At 32.0% G+C, this 23,517-nt stretch overlaps 1 protein-coding gene across 9 annotated transcripts in view; it reads left to right on the forward strand.

The window, feature by feature from the left end:
* The window catches only part of Ets65A (DNA-binding protein D-ETS-3), a 137,851-nt gene that overhangs the window by 97,067 nt on the left and 17,267 nt on the right, over positions 1 to 23,517 (forward strand). For 7 of the 9 annotated variants that reach the window (XM_065358185.1, XM_065358182.1, XM_065358183.1 and 4 more), the window contains one exon: positions 18,497 to 18,547. In XM_065358185.1, the coding sequence (XP_065214257.1) occupies positions 18,497 to 18,547 (51 nt within the window). Of the gene's footprint in view, positions 1 to 14,264; positions 14,600 to 18,496; positions 18,548 to 23,517 lie in introns of those variants that run through there. The other 2 variants (XM_065358189.1, XM_065358191.1) reach the window with 1 other exon arrangement.

Here is a 23,517-nt window from a genome sequence, read left to right on the forward strand (position 1 = left end):
TAACAACCCTTAATAATGTTTACGTAAACTTAGCGTACTTGTTTTCCAACTGCGTACAGCTGCTTCTTTCGCTCAATCGGTCAAATAAAAGATTACGCTTACTTTTTTCAAAAAACAAACCGCGCGCTCTATTTCTAAGCTTGGAATAATGCACCATCGACGGGCGGCGTGACACGAAGCACTTAACTTTAGCATATGGTAATGATGAAGTGGCGCCTGTCTATAGGGTGATGCGGTGGTTCATTTGTTCCATTATATGTACCTACTCGTAAACGTGTGTGGCTTCTGGTTGGTCTCAGTCTGAGAATTGAAATTTATCTTACGCGGTGGGTTTGAAAAAAATGACTATGCAGAAGTAGAAGATACTACTTAATTGAGAGTAGGTATGAGAAAATTTATCTCTGAAAAGAGCCTTCAACAACTATACTTGACCATTTATCTAAAGAAAACAAAACCATCAAAAACTGGTAAAATAACGGATTCCAGGAAAAGTTGGCAGTTTCAACGTTCAAAACGCATGGAAAAATCGTCGTTTTTTGGCGTTTTTAAAGGTGTTATTCTATTAAAATGAATCTAAAAATTGTGTCATATTATTGGTACCTACAAATATAAATTATCAACGCTATTACTTTTTAAAATCTTAAAGCAACCCGAAAAAATTCCACAAGTAGCCCTTGGCAGGATCTATCTATTATCTCTTATAAGCTCGAAAATTACGACAAGTAGGAATCGAAAGGAGACTCAGTTTTTGGGTTTCTGGAGTGAATGGGAATACGTATAGAGGACCAAAAATGTCATGCAACGAGGAGTTTTTGACCATAGCACCAACTTCCATCAGAAAAAGTTAGAAATGTGAGCCAAAGACTGATTCATCTCTGTAAATCCATCGCTTTCATTCATTTCTTGACGCAGTATTCATTTTCTCTATCATTTTTCAAAGTCCATGTGAAGGAGAAGGGAAAATTCTATTGTTCTTAAATTTTCAGCGTGGACCTACAGCGCACTCCCAGTATACCTTGTGTAGACCTCTCTATACCCCCCCCCGCTCCAAGAGTAATCTTACATCAGCTCATTAATCAAGGTGGTCTTATACATTTTTTCAAGTGTGAGAGCCCAATAAAAACTGAAAGCTCAGTTCCAAAATTTTGGATTCCAAATGTTTTATTACATGCGTAATGTAATTAGCATAATAGGAGGTTATAGCTGCGAGAATAGTTGAGTAGTTTCAAAAAATGCTCAGTTCATTTGTTGAAAAAATAATAATAATCATAATAATTTAATTTTTGATGTAGGTATGAAAAAATTGAAGAGTTACAAGTGTAAATTGGTTATAAAAAATTATGCCTAACTTTATTTCAAATAATTTGAAAAAAATAAAATAAAATAAAATAATGAAAAAAAATCAAAATACAAACAAAAATTAGGAATGGGAAGAAATGTACCTAGGTACGTGCCTAATTGTACTTGAAAACCACTGATTTTTTTAGTTCACATCTTTTTTTATTAAAATTGATTATAAAATTTTAAAAAACCAGTCTGATTTTAAAAATGTTTAATATGATGACTTTTTTAAGTGTCAAAACGTGAAAAAATGATCAAAGAAGGAATAGAATATTACATTTTTCAACGTTCTGAAAATAGATCTGCTCGTGTTTGATTTAGGGTCAAAAATAAATTCTTATGTACCTAGTACAGTCAAACTGCTCTAATTCAGGGATTGCTAGTAATTATTTGAACGTTTTTTTTTACCGGAAAAATATTTCAAACAAAAACAAAATTGTTCAAAGATAAAGTTCGGGTCATGGGATCAGCCTATAGCATGTATTTCAATATGAAAATCCGCCCTGTTGGAGTCAACCGGGTCCACTTTTTGATTGATAGAGCAAAAAAAGAACTGTTGCTTTTGCTACGATCTATTTAAGCTCAAATTAAAGTGTATATTAAGTATGTATGTGGGTAATGAGGTATGTACGAATAGGTACGTTCTTATTTCAAATGGGACTCATGGGAGTGAAAATTATTTGAGCGTTAAATCTGACTAGAAATTCACGCAGCAATTCCATTCAAAGTACCTATGTTTGTACCTACATTTTTGGAAAAAGTCGATGAAATTGGAAAACTGTACAAATAGGTAACCTTTATTTTTATTGAAAAATAATTATTTCATTTTTTTTTTTTTTTTTTTGAAATGGTTTTCATTTCCTCCTAATGATAAAAATTTGATTCGATTTTTTTAAATACGTGGAACGATTTTTGTTATTTTATCTAAGATTCTATTTTATCTTCCTAGAAAATATTTGGCTCCTGATCGGAGTAAAAAAAAATCATGAATAGATTGTTTTTCTAGCTTGATTTGTTGAATTTAAAATAGAGTAAGAAAATAACCTTTCATTACAATGAGCTAAAACATATAGTACTTCTTACAACTGAAAATAATTTTTAAATACTGGACTTCGTTTCATACCACCTGCTAAGATTACGAAAATTATTCAACTGTAAGATGTAAGAACTAAGTATATATGAGGGCATACTTTGATGGAAAATCAAATCAAAATAATGGTTGAAGAACCCTCCTTTTATCCCAAGCCCCGAGCTATTTTCTAAATTAATATCGAGAGTGAATATAGATGGCGTAAGTTGTTGAAAACGTTCTCTTTTCATACATTTCATTTTACAGCTCTATTCCTAGAGAGCACCAGCACCCTGAAACCCTTCAAATAATCGTATTTCAGTCACCGCTATTTTTCAAAGAGAGCGCCACAGCGTACTAAGAGCTGTTTTCGCTTTAAAGAATGAAAGACTAGAATGAACTTCGATTTTGTAATTCGTAACATGAAATTATATCTTTCCCTTTGGGATTAAATAATGTCAAGTTGAGATGGATTACTTTCTGTCCGGTTGTTCGTGTAATTCATTCGATTTTAAATCTTGATCCTACAGTTTGCATTGTAAATACGAGTACCTACATAAATAATGAAAGTTTGCGGAGATGTTAATAAAATTGCCTACTCAGTTCGCCGTAAATAATTCACCTGCAGTCATTGATGCACCTACTACATACCTGTACCTACTGCCTGCGTTTTTTTTTCAATGCGTTGTTTGTTTTTTTTTTCCTTTTTGAGGTAGCAAAAGTAAACAGGTCAAAGCAACTATTTTTTATACTTTTTTTAAAAATTTTATGCCGTGTTTTTAATGAAATCAAATATGTCACAAATATCCCTTTCGTTTTAATTAATTTTTATGAATTTTATGTATTACCTAGGTAATTGATAAATACTTAGGTAGCTTTTTAACGGAAAAATTCGTCGTTTTTCGATCACAAAAATGGCACTTGAAGTTATGTATGTACCTAGACAATGAGATAGAATTCAGAAGTGAAATATGGAGTTTTTTGAATCTCTCAATCCGATAAGTTTTTTCCAAAAAAATTTTTTAAAAAACAACAATTTTCATTTTTTTTCAAATAATTTTATAATTAAAAGTTTTAAATATGTTTTTATTAAAATTTAATTTAAATAACTAATTTAATTTACCCTAATTATTTTTTATAAAAAATAAAAATAATTAAGAAAAATAAGCTAAATAAGCTTTTGAACTCATAATTCAAATATAAATTATTCCTTACCTTCGACATGCTCGTGATTGTAAAGATAGGATTTAATATGCTCAAACATTTCTTCAATTTAGATATCATCCAATTTTCATTTCTATACATTATGGTACCTACCTACATATACGTAAATTAATCGAGTGAATCGAAGCTATAAAATTCTAAAAAATGATTAGAAACGTCATATGAGGAACGTCGAGATTTAAATGATCATTTCTTGTCTTTATGTATCGACTGAAAAATATACTGCATTGTGGACGTATACTTCGTGTATGCTGTGTAGATGTACCTAGTATTGCTGTTATTGGAGAGTGAAAAACAAAACCAAAAAACATTCGTAATCCTAGCACTTTTTAAATAATATTCAAAAGAACCGGTGTAATTATAGCTTTTGTTACATTTCCTCTCGGTTGTAACAAAAGGCTCGTTGCTGATTTAAGCGCAATATCAAAGGAAACTCTTGCGCGTAACATTAAAAACATTTTTCAAGTGCTCTTTTAATTCCAAGTGCTATATATTCGTACTAGTATCGTATATTTGTTTCGAGTACATTTTACACGCGTGCTTGATACACGCGCTTTGACTCTGTGTGGTTTTTCTGGGTTTAACCGCATTTTTAAACAGCACCTGTTAACAATTTCATCAAAGACATGTACTATGGCGACAGCCTTTGATATACGAATTTCTTTCTGAAACTCTAATGTAACTCTTAGCCTTGGATAGGTACTTGATATCTGTTTGTGTCTGCATCATATCGATACGAGGCCTTTCTTTTTACGATGGCAATGGTAAAATACGACGTGTCTTACTAGTTAAAAGCATTTTTATGCGAAACCCGATGGTGTTTAAAATGGTAAATACTCGCGGTTGTTGTTTGGGTTTGATTTATTGAATCGGAGGTTGATTTGACTGAATGTTGCGGATTCATTTGGCAGGTTTGTTAGAGGCGTTTCAATTTTTACAGAAAGTTTTTTGAATTCGTGATGAAATCGTTTTTTGAATTGAGTCAAAGGAACCAACTATCGTTTATTAGAATGCAGTCTGGAATGGAATAAATTGTATTGGATGCCATTCTATATGTTTTAATTCAATTGTGAGTGACTTCGTAGTTCACGAGGAGATATTAAGCTCTAATCCGGTTATTTGTTTAAAAAAGCTGTATAGGTATGAGCTATTCAAACCCGAAGAATTAGAGTAAAGGGGTTGAAATTATCGAGAAAAGTGGCTACCAGTAGTCGAGTGATGAGGGTGCTTTTTTAAGTGGCTGTAAAACATGAAACCCTAGCGATAAGTTAGTTTTTAATCACCTAATAAATTGATTTCTTTCTTGTTTATTCAGCAAAAATAATCGAAAAATGAATATCAATAATTAATTATTACCGTATTTCTTTCAAAAATAACACGATTTTTTTGAAAATGCCCTCCCTCTGAGAACTCATATTCGGTCTTCAGGAACATCTCTGCGGCCAACACTTTTTCTACTGACAATGAGATGACTTTCAGCCTAAATTTAAGGTCGCCATTGAATTTGGTAAACAAAATTCTCCGACTTTTTTCCCTTCACGATCTTCTCCAATATACTTACATAATTGATCGCCCCCCCCCCCCCAATTTGAATCTTGTAAGTTGTGATGGATTTTTTTTTATTGTTTGAGTGATCTCAACATTTTCTCCGATGCTTGAATTGTTTTACATAATTGCTCCGGTCGTAATTCATTTTAATTGAAACAAAAATGAATGGATCTTTGATTCACAATTTGATGAAGTTTTTGTTAGTTCAAATTCTTGCTTCTTGGCAACCTCATTTCTAAACCAAAAACTAGTTTGGTATTCAGGGTGTCTACCAGGTCGCTATAGCGTTAAAAGTCGCGAAAAGTCGCGATTTTGAAAATAGGGCGCTAAAGTCGCGAAAAGGTCGCGATTTTCGCCAAAAATACCAAAAAGTCGCTATAAATTGTCCAAACTTCAAATTTTAAAAACTTTTCTTATTTTTAGTTGATGGCGATTGGTAAAAAAAACATTTTTTTCGTTGGAAATTTTTTTTTTGGGGGGGGGAGGTACTTTTAACTGAAAAAAAGTCGCGAAAAAAAGTTGCTAAAAGTCGCGAAAAGTCGCTATTTTTGAAAATTAAATTTTGGTAGACACCCAGGTATTGTTAACTTGTTATGAAAAAACGTATTTAGAAAAAACAATAACATTATGTTATATATCGTCTGATGTACATTGTGCATATATATTATTTTTTTCGTTTCCAACTACATATCAAGAATGGAAGATTTCCTCATTTCCTTGCATCGTATTCGCGTCTGATCTGAAGCAAAAAACCTTTGAATTTAACTCCCTTATTTCTACAAAATGTCAAAAATAGTCCCGATCACTCCATCCTTCAGGTACCTACTTGTTGAAGGCGATCATCCTCAAAGCAGAGAAGCATACAGCAGTGATTAAAATTTCTTTTCAGATGAAATCCAGATTTGGAATACGTAGGTTTGCGTTAGGTTAGGGTGGTTAAAGCACCCGGTGCTTGAACTAACTTCTGGCTTATTGTATCCCTCATCATCTCGCCATGTAGCTTCTTGACCGTCAGCGATCCTTTCCGGTACGGACACATTTAGGGAGAATTATGTAGTATCCAATTCATGGTAAAATCTTGTAAAAGTTCCAATACTTGTAGGTACATTTTTCATTGGAAAACGACTCTATCTAAACGGCAAGTAGATAATAAATTTTCATGATGTGTGTAAGATCCTATAGCGTGAACTATTTCGTTTTTCTCTCTTGTTTACTTTTAATTCAATTTGTGAAATGAATGCATACGTACATCTTTTAATAGATTTACATACCACGATGACCTCCGTATACAAAAAGGTTGAATAAAACAATCAATTGAAGATACGATTAATTTTCAAACGTGTGCAAAACCTCATCTCGAGATGTAAATCGGCTTATATGACGAAGGGCAATAAAATTCCTAAGCAGTTAATCACTCGTACCGAGGATGCGAAATTTTCGGACTAGTCGTGAGATAAACGTAAAACAATTTGAAAATTATATTCGTCAACGGATACTTGTACAAGACCGTCATCGTGTTATCAAATGGTTCAGCAAAAGAGAACAGGAAGCGACGAGCGAAAAGGCAAACGTAACACGGCTGAAACAGTTGAAACACCATCGTTGCTCGGTTATCAGCAAATGAAAAGCTAATCGAGACTTGTCAGCGGCTACCGGAGGCTTCTGCACGGAAAAGCTTCATATTATCTGACACCCGGCTTTCAAGCTTTCAGTAAAAGTTTAAAGCGAGCTTCTCTGGCGGAAGTGTCACCATAGCAACTTATCGATTGCGGCAGGGAAATACAACGCAAGATGAGAAGACAAGACGGAACTCTGAAATTTACTATCTCTTGTTGTATGAATCCTTTTCCTGCAAAACCGCCTAAGTACCTTCTACATTGCTTAATTTTCCCTGAAAAGTTAACAGCATAAGGCATTCTCATATTTCCTTCGCGCTTTGTACATTTTCTACTTTAACGAATTTGGCTCTCTGATTAAAACTATTTTGAGGTTTTCATTAGAAACGTTGAATAAATGAGCGAAATTTTACCAACTTAGTTACGCGAAATGAAGAATTAAATTTATCAACGAATCGTATAAAAGGTACCTTTTTCTTTGGCCGGCCTCGAGCGGAAATATAAATTCGTAGAATTACCGCAACCGCCACCTTTGATATTTATTTCATCTTCGAATTATTCAATTTGTTTCCAAAAGATGCTACATGAGAAATTTTAAAATTCTCATTAGCCTTAATGAGAATTTTCACCTCGGGTAAATGTAAATACTAGTCTAACATGAGTTTATGTAGTATAGGTAAGGTACCTACTACCTAAATTCAGTCAAAACCTACTAAAATCAACGAGAGAATCATCAGTAAAATTTCACTGATAATTGTTTTTTTTCCTCATCAGTACATTTCTTGCAAATCCATCCACTGTTGAAATGTTTACAATAAAATACTGATTCCCTGATGAATCAGTAATCAAATTTAAATGTTTATCTCTTACTTAGAAAAATCACGGAATACGGATTCTCTGAGTGAATCTGGGATAATAGTAAATAGTGCAATGTAGTATTACTGGTTTTTTTCAAGCTCGAATCGGTCGATTTAGTTGGCGAAGAATCAGTGGAATTCCACTGAAATCACTGAATCAATCAGCTATTGTTTCATGTAAACACTACTCAATGCATGATTTTCATTGATTGAGAGAGTAATTATTAATCATGTTATGTTCACCGATTCAATGAACGATAATCACTGATTTGAAAATTTACTGATTCAAGTTTTTAAAAGTTATCATGATTGTATCACTGATTATGGATTCAGTGATTTTCAACTGATTTCACCAAAAATATAGGCTTTAGTGAAATCACACTGGCGAACCATGATAGCTAGTTTTTGTTATTTGTTATAACTTCGAAATCAATCAGAAATCATGATAAATCATTAATTTAATAAACATGAATGATTACTGATTATGATTGGATCTGATCAGATCGGGACATTCCCTGGATACAATTTGACTTGACCACTTTACCAAAAATCAGATCTGATAAATTCAAACTTTTGATCGGATTAGATTTGTTCAGACCTGATCATGTTCCCGTAGGGGAGACCTAATTGGATGTGACCAGATCTGAATATCTAGATCTGATTGAACTGGATTATATCTGGACATTCTCCATCCCCAGATCTTATTAGATCAGAGTTTTGACCGAATTAAGTAAATCTGTTCAGACGTGATCAGATCCCAATGGTTTGACAGTGAAATTTCACTAGATTTCCCTAACTCAATTCCGGCTACTTTGTTAGTGAAAATTGAAGTTGAAAGTCCCTATAATGGCTATAATCATGCTTATTGCCCTGAATCAATAACTAAGTAGGAAGAGACTTGGCTAAAAACCATCAGTGAAATGCTGATTCATCGGTGAGTTTGGTTGAAGAATTACTGAATTTCTCTTTTGGTTTCCCTGAATTGCTATAAATTTTACTGATTTTGGATTGAAATAGTAATGCATTATTCTTTTAAACGTTCTGTCTAATAAATCACACTCACGCTCTCATTTTGAGCAAATTTCAGTTTTATGTAACTACCTAGTAGGTAATTAGGTATAGGTAATGAAAAAATTTATCACGTTTTGTTGTGATTTTTTAGCTTTCACCGATCAAAAACTAGTCATTTATAGCTTAGCAGCACTTCGATTGTTTTTAAGAAAAATACACTAACATAACATCAGAAATATTTCTCAAACTAATTTTCAAGAGTTTTTCTGTGAGAGCTGAATTGGTTAAATTTATGATTTTTTTTCCTGAAAATGAGTAGGTAATAATGGAATTGATATTATATACCTTTCTTCCAACAACGAGTGATTTCGCAAAACTATTTGCATTTTGTTCGCGCATGAAATTGATGAAAATGTCAGACACGTGTTGTAGATTACCGCTGGTCTCTGGTAAAATAAAATGAATAGGTAGATGATACAGTGCTGTAAACAAAGCATTAATGACGTGTGTTTGCTGTCTGCCTTTTGAATTTTAAAAGTATCGTAACCCTTGAAGTGTTCGCTTATATACGGCGTTGATATCGACGAAGGGTAGGGTATCACTTCGGCATACGACACATTTCAACAATTGGTTTTAATAACGTTGAATAGGATTCATCGAAATCAATTGATCGAGCGTGGCGGTAATGCGATAATGGTTGCTATGTGGACGTGTGTCGGGCGTGTCAAACTTTTAAAAATATTTTAAAGGCGAAATTTTGGAATTTTTTGCAATCTCTTTCGAGTACTTCGCCAATTATCGAAACGGATCGAAATTTATCAATTTCAGTGGAAATAAATGTATAGGTAATTAATAAAAATGAAGAAACAGGCTTGGCGGGTTAAAGAGAGTTGGAAAAAAGTTGAAACGGGTAATTTAAAGTGAAAATGGTTTCAGGAAAGTGCTTCATTTTTTCTCTTCAACGAAAATATAAAAGAAGAACGAAAGAAAGCATTGAACCAAAATTCGAAGCAATAACTTCCAAACCATTTCATTCGTCCCTGGCCACTCAAACAGAAGCCATTAGCCAATAATTTTCGTAGACGAATACAAAGAGCCTTGTCTCTTACCACGTTCGCATTGCTAAATAGTTTCTCTTTCTAACTTTTTGATGCTTTCTCATTTTTTTCAAATAAATTATTTTCAACGTATGAAACGGAATTTGGTCTTAACGGTTTAATGGAAACCTCTTTATTGTTGAAAGATGTTTTATTACCGACGTCATTTCACTTATCTGAGCGCAGCTTTGGTTTCGTCTTCGTCTCAGCGAGGAAAAAATTACCCTTTGTGCGAAATTACGGACGATTTTTCGTCTCGCCGTTTTTTTAGACGAGGTTATTTCAATAAGAAAATGTTTTAATATTTTGTGAATTACGGAGGTGGTTTGTCCGACTCCGATGAATGGGAAATTATGAAAATGTTGATGAGAATGGGGTATGATCTCAATGAGTCCTTCTTCAAATCATTTATAGAAAAGTGTTACGTTTGCGCATGAATAAGTATAAGTGGTTATATAACAATGTTACCTGCTTGAATATTTACAAGTAGGCACTTGAGTGTTTAAGATTTTTTTTTACCAATTCTTATCGATGTGTTGTACATGTACATGCGGTAAGAAAGTTATTCCTTACAGGTACAAATAAAAATCAAGAAATTAATACTATATCTACCTATCATTTTAAAATCTAATTCAGAAATTCAATTTACATCGATTCCAAAATTTTATTTTAAAGAATATTTCCCAGTCAAGTACATACATGAATTGTTCAAATGTATAGCTGTATCGTTCTTTTTCTCCATGTAAGTAAGTATCTAGATCAGCACGAATCTTTAAAAATTCGTATTCACCTTCCCATTTAAATGTACAAGTAGATTTAAAATAATTTGGAAAAATAAATGAATAAAACGTGAGTAGATAATACGTACATTTAACTTTCTCTGATGTTTTATAAAATTCAAAATTTCATTTTATCAACATAACGTTGTGCATTAACGTCACATTATCTAATATTTTTACATTCCGGAAATGAGTTATATCAGGTCCTGTATTATCGCTGTACTTTTCTGAGTTATTGCGGAAATAGTATTCGAATAAGTCATAACCGACGATTGTATGATTTCAGTAATTTTTAAAAAAATTCAGCTTTAATTTTCAAACGATGTAGTCCCTTTTTTATAGAACTCATTCTTTCATATATGAATTTTTATAATTTGAATTCTAGAATCGAGACCCTCGAGAGCAGATTTGTTTAGACGTTTAGGGCACAAAGTGTTTCCTCTAGAATAACATATGAGACCCTGTAGACGGGAAGGAGGTGACGTGTCTTGACAAAACGAAACGCATTTTGCGGTTTGAGAGTGGAACAGAAAATAGTTAATGTGATTATGTAGGCCTATTTTTTTTTTAAATCGTTTTACATATTTAAAAAAAACGTGAATAGAGGTGGTGGAGTTTCATATAAATTACATGTTTTTATAACTAATTTTCAAGATGGGTAATATCAAAAGTTATAAAAAGCAGGACAACTGCAGGACTTGCAGAACCGTTAGACACCCTGCTTAATATTTCCAATGAAAATGTACTAAATTTAAAGATTCCAAGGTAAAAAAAAAAACGTGAAAATTTTAATTTTTCAGATTTCACACATATTTAGAGATATGTTCGGGGGGGGGGGGAGAGTTTCTGGCCGCAAGCAGTTATAAATTAGGGGCAAATCATAACATTATTTTTAAATAGTGTTTTTTTGAGAAATTTCATATCATTTTCTTTTGAATAGGTAGGTATTTCAATCGCATACCTTATTACATATAAAACAATTTTCTTCTCGTTCAAATTTCCTGAATTTTTACTTTAATGCATAATTTCTTCCTCTCAAATACTTGATTAATTTTAGATATTTAGAGAATCAAGGTGTTCAACCGTCTTGCTTGCCATGATTTTATCCTGCGTTTTGCTCGCCAAAACTTCCAAAAGGTCTTATTTTTGTTTTGTTTTTTTTTTTAAATTAATTTTAGTAATTTTCGATTTTTATTCTTCCAAAATTTCCATTTTTTTAATGAAAAATTTTTGACCCGGAATAAGTTTTTATGTTCTTAAAAAAATCGTCATTTCTCCTCCACTCACTCACCCAATTCCTCAAAATAAAATATCTATTTGAAAAAATGTCCTAAAGGTAGGTACGAAAAGTCCTATTTTTTTTTCAATTTTCAAATTCTTCACTCTATATTGAATTATTATTGAAAAGAATAATTTTTGGTTTTTGAAATAAAATTTCATTTGATTAAGGAACATTGACTCAGGAATTTCAGCTTGAGGTATAAATGATGTAGTTCAAGGTGAAACAAATTAGTTAGTTGAGTATTCCTTATCAAAATTATTTTGTTGGGCAAATTTAGTTAAACTACACCTTGCCTCTTTTGGAGTAACCGTAGTTCAATATAAGATGATTTTTTTTCAAATGTTTGAAAAAAAAATTAGGTACCTATTGATAAAAATTATTTTCAAATTAGGTAATCGATGGAAGTTTTTCTCAAGGTAAATTTTAATTTCTTCTAAAATGAATAGTCCTTACTTGATTGATATTTAAAAAATAAAAACAAGAAAACTCTGATCAATATTTATTATGGAGCTAAAAAAATACATAGGTAGGTACCTAGTTACCTAGTATAATAAAATATGAGAATTCTGTTATCTGTTTATTTATTGAATATATTTCTCTTTCAATCTCTAAATTTTTTGAAAAGTGAAGGCCTTTATGACTAGTTCATGATCTAAATTTATCAAAACTAGTCTGAGTTCACTTTCTGACGATTTTTAACTATTCGTACTTATTATGTGGGTTCTTGGAATAAGATCATGTGGCCTAATGAAGACCATTTGTGTACCAACTACCAACCCATGACACATCGTCTGTAAGAATTCTCTGAGGACTCAGTTTTCATTTTGATCCAAAAATTTTCACTACATATAATTTAACATTGTCCAAGTGTACTGTATACCTTCTAGTTGTACTGAAAATTGACCGACAATTTCAAATTCGCCCATTGCAAAGCAGAATAAATGGTATCAGATGTCCCTTGTATAATTGCTTCGTATAATAATTCAAAGAATTTATGGCATAGGTAATTGGGCACTCCTACAGCTACTCTGTGTTGATACGGGTGTCTACTCTCTAAATTTGAAACAGTGAAATTTCACTGTTTCAAATTTAGAGAGTAGTAGGTCTTTTCGCCTTTCGTCCAAGAAAAGTGTTTTGCTCGATGATTCCTCTTTTTTCAAAAAGGCCAAGAAAAAGTCCTTCTTTTTGTCCGAATGTCTTTCTTTTTTCCGAATTTTGAAATCGAAAAAATACTGCTTTGGAAAATTTTTTGTTAATGTGTTTTCTTGGTTTTAAAAAAGTATAGAAATTTTTCACTCTTAAACTGCCTTTCTAAGGTCCTTCCTTTTGGGTTTAAGATTTTATTGTACACTCTGTGAAATTATGCTGAATAAATAAAAAATGGAATTATTTTATCTCAGATTTGTTTATGATGATATCAGTGCTGATTCAAGTTTGTGATAATGACGAATGTCTATGGGTGAGTAGAAATCACAAAACTTGATTTCTGGTCAACGTCCATATATGGTTCTGAAAAAAAAATTATCTTATAGTGAGTGGACGTCCTTTTGTTGCTGATGAAATCGTCAGCGACGATACCGATGGTATTACATGATAAATCTCATTAAGGCATAAATTTCAAAGCATTCATAAAAGTTGACTTTAGCGACAGGAAAATTAGAGTTGTAAAAAATTGGCTTTATAAAATTTATCACGTAATATTTCTCATTTTTATACGTATTACGTATAAAACTAGTTGTCAAACAAAGGAAGTAAGTTTGTGCTTAAATTACGTGAGAACTAAACCTTTGCTTACATTCATCGCATGTCGTGAAGTTTATAAAATTAGGCGAGAATTTCAACTTTAGCATGGGTAGGTATAGGTATAGGCACACGTCAAAAATACTAGATATACCTATTCTGCGTAATATGAAAGCCATAAACTTATTCGCGAAATACAACTCCAGCCTATACGGAATTTTGCAGGCGTTGGCGTATAAAAAAAATGCTGGAGTACAAAATGAAGCGCCATGAACAATAAATAATAAATTAGCGAACTAATTACCGAGACGGCAAACACTCGGATACGATTTATCGGATAAATGAAAGTCGACGGGGCGCAGAAAAGGGGATGAAAGAGACAGAGACGTGGAGAAAACTGAAAAAGTGAAAAAAAGGCCTAAATACATTTTACCGCCGCCTTATCTGGAACTGCGTATAAGTAGTATTCGAACATATGTTCGTTTTAAATCGTCGAAGAAGCGCAAGAAAGAAAGTTATCTCTCTTGGCTTATTTCGTGCCTTAAAACCAATGCGGAAATGCCGGTGGAAATAAGGGGTTGTTGAAGAAAGATAGTGATTTGTCGCAGTAACCGAAGCCGACGATGCTATTGGCTCTCATTGATTTTTAACTAAGCTCCGCCTATTCGTCACTAGCACCGCGACGACTTTCATAAAGAAATCCGAACCGACCTATACACATTCGTTACGCTGGTTTAAATGCTTTTTTTCCCGCAATCGTTAAAATCTAGTTTGTCGGAGAGGTTTTTTTCGATTTTTTGTACGTATTTTCATACGTAATTATAGTAGTAGTTACCTAATTAGTGTGTCCGAGATGTGAAGTTGTTTTGTGGCCGGTTGGACTGTGTTATTTTAGAGCATGTGAGTTGTCGCGCGAGTGGTATCGTAAAACAATTCGTATATTAATTTCGAGTTCAGAGATGATGTTGGATATAAAGACCTCATCCGATTATCTGAGTAGAACCGGCACTTTTACCAATTTTTCTATGTTTTTTGGTACGTTATTTTGGATTTTATTTTATTCATGTAGTATCTAAACATATAAATGTTTTTCTAATATGTGCAAATAAATGCCAAAGAGTTTGTGGTAGATTTACATCATGCTCTTGAATAACTGGGCATTGAATATTAATCACTTGTATGTATTAGATATTGTGTTTATTTTTCTTTCCCATTTTTAATTGGCAATTTTCTATATGCAAGATACCTACTACAGGGTGCACAGAAATATTGAGTACCCCCAAAATAGTTTTGTTTCGAATATTTCAGTTAGTTACAGTGAATAACAATAATGATAACACATGATTGATCGTTGAATTGGAAATGGGGTGATAACATTCCACCAATCGTATTTTCATCTATTTCAAGTTACCAATGGGTATAATTAGACAGGTACTCGATATTTCTGTGCAGTCTGTATAGGTATCCTACTCGTATACCATTATTTTTATATGTACCTACAGCTATCAAATTTTGTAATATTAGAAAGCTCTAAAATATCTTACTATAATTTTGCTATTAAATGAGAAAATTTGCAAATTGCTGTAAAAATTTGGGTTTGCAAGGGGTTTGCCTTGCCTTGGGTTTGCTCTCTGCAGTGTTGCCAATTTAACATTTCAGATGTCTGATTTGGCTCTATTCTTTATTCCCCAGTATCTTAGAATTTTGCTTCTGGAATCTAGAATCCTTTACGAACATCTACATTATTTAATAAAATAAATACACATTTACGCATTATCTTAGCATCCGTTCTGCCCCCTCAAAATTTGTGTGGTGGCCCCTCTGTATACGTTTTGATGAATAAATTTCAACATCTCAACTTTTTCAGTCGTTCAAATGTAGGTATACTTACGTTGAATAAAATTTGTTTACAAATTACCTTAATAGGTATAGCTTATTGCATTTGATAACACTTTGATATGTATCGTCGATTACGTAACACTCATGGCTGTAGAAAAGATGGGATGAAAAAGGCAATTTTCCTGGTACCAGTATCAAATTTCCAACAGGGACGAAACTAAGCATTCTCTTGGGGGGGGGAGCGGTATGGTATCAACCGAAAATCTGCTGACTGATATGAGCAAAAAAAAATTATATTTTGCCGAATAAAGAAGTGAGTTTTTTAAAGTGAAAACAAAGATGAGAAGACATATTTTCTCAATTGATATAATAGGTACCTATAAGTAATCATCTATTCATAGTAAGAAAATACCAAATACCTATAAATTATGACTTCAAAAAAAATTCATGTTCTTTAAAAATTTTTAAAAGCCACAAACGTGAAATTTTTATTTTTTGAAAGTGAAACAAATTAGCCCGAGTGTAACAAGGGCAAAAGCTTTTGAAAATTTGTATTTTGATAGGTGAAACAACATTGTTTCTTTTTATTCAAGGAGTTTGATTTCTGGGGGTTCAAAATTTCAGAATTTGAATGTTCTTTTCTTTAGAAATTTCTGTTTTGAGCAACAAAAACAAAAAGACTAGAACTAAGTGAGAGCAAAAGCTCTCAAAATTTCGTGTTTTTCGAGAAGTTAAAAATTTTTTTCTATGTAAGGAGTTATTTTTTGATTGAGTTTGAATAATAAATTTTTAGAAAGTTTGATTTTGATAATGAAAAATTAACAGACCTGAGTGAAGCTAGGGGCGAAGTTTTCAAAAATTTATAATTTTTAGTGAATAATTATTTTCTTACAGAAAGACAATTTCTTTCCATTTTGACATTTTTAAAAGTTTAGATAACTAGAACAGATATTTTCGAGGTGTAGAAATTCAGAAACAGAAAAACAGTATTTAGCCCTAGTGAAACGAGGGGACAAGATTACACAAATGTACAATCCAAGTTCCAAAAGAGTCGGAAAATACGTCGCTTTATTAACAAGACTTGAAATTTTCAAATTCGTCTCTGATTTCCAAAATAAAATATCTGAAAATTCCAATTTTTAAATTTAAAAAATAATAAATAATAAGATAGAAAAACCCATTTAAAAAAAATTCAGAAAATAGGTGGGACAATGGGACATAATGGCATTTGCTCCTAGCGTTCCATTTTGGCTTTCTACGGCTCTGGTTATCATTACTTTTTACTTCGATGGTGCTTATAGTACATTTATGTTTTTTTTTTATGTATTTTCATTTTTATGAATTTATGTGTTATTCCTTACTTCAGTTTTTTTTTCAAGTTCAGCTTCCTCATGTTTTCAATTCATTTTTAAAAATAATGAAAAAAAGTTGCATCATTAATAACCTTAATTAATAAAATGTACAGTTTGATTGACATGAATTCTGAATAATCTAGATCATGGATTTTCAATACCTATCTATTTTCTCATTATACTCGTAGATTCAAAAATGAATTTAGGTTTATCTCCTGCAGTTATGTCCATAAAAACTATCTATTTTTATTTGCCAGCTTGAAAAATTGAAATAAATTGAAAAATCTATGGTCTTGGTTTTTTCTCTGACAGATTCGGAAAATAATTTTTGCGAGGAGGGCACTTCAGGCTTTTTGTATCACAATCAAAAGTCACGGCTACAAAATTTTATGACAATATAATATGAAAATTTTAAACGTATTCATGTGGAGTATAAAGTAGATAATTTTTTTAAATTGAAGATTACTCAAGTAATTAAGTAGGTATACCTACATATATGATGGATTTGAATGAAATACCACATTACAACTCGAACGAATAGTTTAATTCGTTCCCCTTACAATATTTGGGATTCTTGTCAATCACCAGTCAATCCCAGATCCCTGTAGAAATCAGAACACGTATACAATTTACAATGTGAGCTGTTTAGTATTCATCTTTCCGCTGTTGATTTTATTGTACCTACAGCACGTATACCATTTCTGCTGGATGATGTATCATGATGATGATAATTCCACCGTCATGCGGTCATATCAGTAGATAGTAATAAAAGTTGTTATCACCAACAATTTTAATTTAATCATTTTTGTACGAAATGTCTGGGAAAAGAACCGATAATATAGTAGGTAAGGTCTAGGTATGAATACTTCGGTACCTATCTTTTTTTTTTTTTTAATTCAATGAGGGGTAATGATTTTTCTCCGCGAATTTCATTTACGAGTATTAGGAATATATTGTGTCATAGAGCAGCTTATTATTATTTCGTTGGTAGGTAGGTAGGTAGGTACATAGGTAGGTATATTCATCATCACTAAAGTGAATCATATTGTATGAAAAACTCGATTATCTGAAATTCATTACAAAACTTTGTGAAATTCATCAAACGATCTGGTTTTAATAAGCAATGTTCATGACATACCGTTCATCTGTTTTGAAATTTGTCATAATATCTTTTTTTCAACTGACGAATCATATTATTGCATGGATTTATTTTTATTTGATTGTTTGATCTAGCGATTACAAGTTAGAATTGATGAACTGGATAAAATCTTAATGTAAACATTGCATTCTTGCACTTGATATTGGGAATTGTCTTGAAACTGCTTTAAATTGTTCTCAAAAATCAATACCTACCAACTTAGGTAGAATTACAAACTTTTACTTTTAGGTATATTGTGCGTTGATATTTTATTCCGCCATGTCATTCTACTTTTGTGAGTTTTGTGGATTCAACTTGGTTTTTTGCTTGTGAAAAAATGTGCAAAAGGAGGGGGTTTACAATTAATTAATCATCCAACCATCAAGTCACACTCACATTGAATGCAATAATAATGTGGCTTATTTTAGCAAGTGAAAGTGACAAAATCTCGGAATCGACTAATTTTTCTCGAAGGGAACTGTACCTGTGTAATACCTATTTTATAATTAAATTTTGACTGCAAAAATTCGCAAATTTTTCAAAAAATGTAATCACGTCTTTGTACTTTTCACCATCTAATTAATTTCTTGATTTTGATTTCAGATACACCTTACAAAGGATCATGGAGTGCTCACACCGTAGCTCAGTCGCAAGGTAAAATTCTTATTTAATTTTGTTTTTCAGATTTTTATAAGTATGTTGTACATGTGTAAGACCTGTAAAGTTACTTCCAATGGAGTTTTTTTTTTTTTTTTTTTTTTTTAAATAATAAGCATTTTTGATTACTTACACATTTCTATAACGAAAACGTGTTACTTATCTTACCCATTTCAGAGAACAAAAAATAATAAAATTAATTTTTGATCTTAGGTGTGAGTAATATATCATGAAATGAGCAACGTCTGATTTTATGAGTTTTTATCTAGGTAGGTACTTGCAAATTGAAAAGGGTGTCTACGATCGGATTTTGAGAGAAAAAAATGGAAAATAATCGAGAAAATGAATAGTAGTTCGTTTGACTGAAAGCTTTAGCGTTGATAGGTAGACGACTTTAAAAACTTTTTTTTGTTCTTTCAACGCATTTTTCCGCATTGCAGTTTTCAAAATAGACAACATGTTCATTTCATTTAAAGTATTTTTATTGTGACTCTTGGTTATTCACAGGTTTGGGCAAACTATTCTTGAAAAATCGATCAATAACTTATTCTTTAGTTGATTCAACTCATTTTGAAGAGAGTTGAAATGAGTCACCTAAACTCCTTAAAAGAATCATTTTATAAAAGAATCGAACTCTGAATCGATGATCTTTTTAATCTGAAGCTCTATTAAAACAAAAAAAGAACAAAAAAATGAATGATTGAGTTATAAAACAAACTCAAAGTTTATGTAGTACATACATTTACCTAACAATTAATAGAATAAATTATTGAGAAGGAGTAGAAATAAAAAAAATTGTGAATTTGAAATAGCTGCACCAAAGTTCTCAAAGTTTTAGTACCTATAGAAATTTTTCAAATGAGAATCTTCCAATTTTGATCTCAATTTTGGAGGAAGGGGAGAAAAACACGTGGCGAGATTCAAATTTTTCCAATCGTTTTTTATTTCATTTTACGATTTTTTTTGTGAGATACTCATTCACGATTTTTGAAAACAAAAACAAAAAACAATTATTAAGTATGGCCCACTCAATTTTGACAACTTAAGATTGAAGATCGAAAAAAGTTATATGACTTGTGTAGTACATAATTATTTTTTAATGTGACCAAGATTGTGAGTGTAAAAATGACCCCTTCAATAACACCTATTGTTACTCGTACATTTTTTGTACTCAAGTTGGCAAAAATTAAAATAATTCTCAATTTTAGTTTCTTATCAATTTTTCCGTATAGGTACAAAATAGTGAATATTTTGTTGGAAAACAAACCAACATTTTTTTTTGTTTATCTGCATATTGAATTGGGGAGGGGATGCAATTGTTGCGGGACTCCTTCATAAGTACAAATTGGCATAAATTGATAAGCAATAAACATAATAATGCACCAAGTTGATCTACAATGTTACCTAATACCTCACTATCTATGCAAGTACTTGCATTTAAAAACAACTACAACAAAACAAAAAAGTTAGGTACCTATTTATGATTTGTTACTCTATATTGTGTATCTATGATCAAGTGATCAACTACCTTAAATCGATGATGGGAAGTTGTTGATCACACTTATTTTATTGATTTCATGTACCTACATTGTATATTTAGGCTTTACGAAAGTACCGACAGGCTTTTTCGTATACTTAAATAAATCTCTTACTCTTAACTCGACCCGTTAGGTACGACGTTGATAAAATTTCATAAGTATTGAATCTAAACCACAAACCACCTCGATAATTACACTTATAACAAGGTTTCACCCTTATTTTCGAATCCTTTATCCCAGCCACTTTATCTTGGCAAAGAACGCGAAGTCATTTAAACTCTTTGTGCCGAGTAAATTGCATTAGCGAATGGTGGAATAAAAATAACAGGCGCTGTTGATAGTCTTGTTATAGAGATTTGTAAAACAAGCGAAATAAACGAAAAAGGCATCAGAGCGAGAAAAAGGTTGTAAACTAAACAGCACATACGTGACAAAGTTACGGACCTTTGTCGATTGTGCATCGAAACGTGCACAAATTCGTGATAACAATCCTTCGGGCTAGACTTTGATGTCTTGTTTGTTGCATGGAAAAAAATAACAGCAAAAGCGTTCGAATGTTTTAATTTCGAGTTATAGGCAGCTTATTTTTTTCTGTCTTATTTTATAACCTTTGGCATTTTGTGACTGAAGAGGATAAAATTATGAAAGTATAGGTCAAGGTAAACAATGAGTTATAATAAATTTCGCTGTATGAAAACACTTTAAAAGGTAGATAAATAAATGAGAAAATTTATATCTTGAAATAATATCTGATGCATAATAATTATGTTAATCTAGATTGAAAATTGAAAAACTGATACGTGCTTATGGCTTTTATTTACTTAGAATAAATTACTTTCTGATACCGTTTGTTTTGATGGCTAATGAATATTTGAGCTATAAATTTTTCATATTTTATAATCGTACCTTATTTTTGCACAAAATTTATAATAGGTAGGTATACCTACTTACTGTAGGTGTTTGTCAATGAAGAAAAGTAGGTACTTCAAACTAGCTTCTTTTTTCGCAATGAAGTATTTTACAACTTATTTCACGCTATAAGCAATTAAAATGTTTTTTCCCCAAAGATAGCCATTTGCGTACAATATAATAATAAAAAAATAGGTATAAAAGCGTGCAAAGGCATAACACGGAACTTTTATCAAGCTTAAATAACCTACCGTGTAATAGCACCATTTCTCCCTGCTCTTTATCGTTATTCTCCTCTTTCCTTCTTTTATCCTTCCTTTCTTCCTTCCGTCCTTCCTTCCTTCCTTCCTTCCTTCCTGTTTCCTTCCTCCGCTCTTCGTGTTTTCCGTTTTGTGTTATTTTTATGTTATTCGTGTCGGTGGGCGTGATATAGACTGGAGCCAAATTCCGCTCCAACGCCCCATCGCATCTACTTATCAATAATTTCCATTCTCGAGTAAACTTTTCTTATTATCAAACTATCAGTTTTAGGTTAATGTTGAATGCTTCAAATCAACCCTAAATTTTTTCGGTTGTTGATGTTGGAAAACGCGAACAGGAAAAAAAACTAATTTAGAAAACGTCTTGTTTCGATAAAAATTCAAGCATAAAGTATCAAGATGAGTAAATGAGCATTTTTGAGAAAAAAGAGGAAAATACTTCTGGAAAATTTGCACCTAGAATGTTTTTTTTCCATTTTTTCCAATAATTGATGAATTTTCCAATTTTTTAAAAGCCATGGCTTCGATATGCGTAACTTTGAAAAAAAAAATTGAAAATATGTAGGATATCGAGCATGTCAGAGTTTTTTCGATCTACTGATCAATGATATTTTATAATTTGACCAAGTATATCCATGCATTTTTTGGATACAATCTCTCATATGCCTCCCTCCAAGCCTTTAATCTTGAAATTCGAATTACATATAAATGTGTAGTGTTAGGTACTTGTTAATTCCCATTAATTTGAGGTTCTCGAGTTCAAATAACTACATATTATTCATTTATACTAAATTTAAGCCTTCGTTGTCTCTCCTGCTCTCTATTTTGAGAGAAGTCAGCGACCAAAAGTTTTATGAAAGACCGAATCAAAAAAATAAGTAGATCTCTGAACTTGGTGACCTCAAATAAGTGGTAATCGATGTGCCATGCCATATTGAAATTTTTCAAAATTGTGGGGCTCATTTTTTTGAGTGTTAGGTATCTACTGTATTGAAACAGAATTCATTTTTCTCCAATCTCAACCGTTTCATTTTCCTAATTGTTTGCTAAATTCTTAACATCTATCAATCTTGTCAACTTGAATACAAAATTTTCAATTAGAGAGGCGGGAGTTCATCTCGTACTTGGGCAAAGCTCATTTCTGGAGCTTTGTGGTAGTAAAAATTAAACGACCAAAAGGAGTCTCCAGCAACTTTTTGGGGTTCCTTCCACAAAAATTCTGAGTCAAATAGGGGTGTTTATAGGTTCTGATGTCATTTCGACAGATCTTGGCACATTTTTTGACGACCCTGAATTTTCAAAATGTTGATGTAGGCTTCAGAACGGCTTAAAAACACTTGGTTATTTATATTTTTATAATTTTTTCAACAAAAAAAAAAAAAAAAAACATCAGTGATTTAAAACTAGGTATCCTTTCGGAGCGGACTTCACACCCATTTCATTTGTTTTGTTTTTTATTTTCAAAAGTTTAAACTTGGTCAAAAAATGATTTTCACTGTAGGCATCCTGATGGAGTTTTCAGTTTACTGAAAAAGAATGTTTATACTTTTTGAAAATCTCAAGAGTAAATTGAAACAAACATTTTTTGTACTTCACACAATTTTAGTGTCTTCAAAAGAAATGCGAAAATACTAATATAAAAAATACTTGATTGAAATCTGGATGGTGACTGCAGTGGGCATGGAAATTGCGATATCAAGTTTTTAGGGGTCAATTTTGACAACGGAATAAATTTTCACCAATTTTACTGGAAAAGTAAGTACAAGCTTTTTAAAAGAGGTAATACACCTAGCTTTGCTGAAGAATTGTCTTTAAATAGAAGAGATTTTACAATTTTTTTAATTTACTTTGAACTAAAAAATCAGCTATGAGATGGTTGAAATTTCGGCTGCCTATGGAAATTTTGGATTTTTTGTACAATCTATATACATATAAGGTTTGAATTAAATTTGTTTTCCTAAAGCTGGAGGGGGGGGGGGGCTCAGTTGCAATTTGAACGTCTCTAAAACCATAATTGATTTATTCATCGAATTTATACGAGTTGAATCGAGTGTATCTAATTGTGCTCGTTGGCGAATCATTGCTGCCGTATAGTTCATATAAACTTTCCAATCGATAATATCGCGCGATTTGTAGAACGTGTCGTGAATTTTATCACTCGCCACATCTTACTCCACGGCACATTAATACGACCTTTGAAAGTTTTCGAGCCGCGCAGGCGAATTTTTATCATTCACACATTGCTATTATCGTTATATGT

Source organism: Planococcus citri, chromosome 3 (assembly GCF_950023065.1).
Source record: "Planococcus citri chromosome 3, ihPlaCitr1.1, whole genome shotgun sequence".
In the NCBI taxonomy this organism is placed as follows: domain Eukaryota; kingdom Metazoa; phylum Arthropoda; class Insecta; order Hemiptera; family Pseudococcidae; genus Planococcus; species Planococcus citri.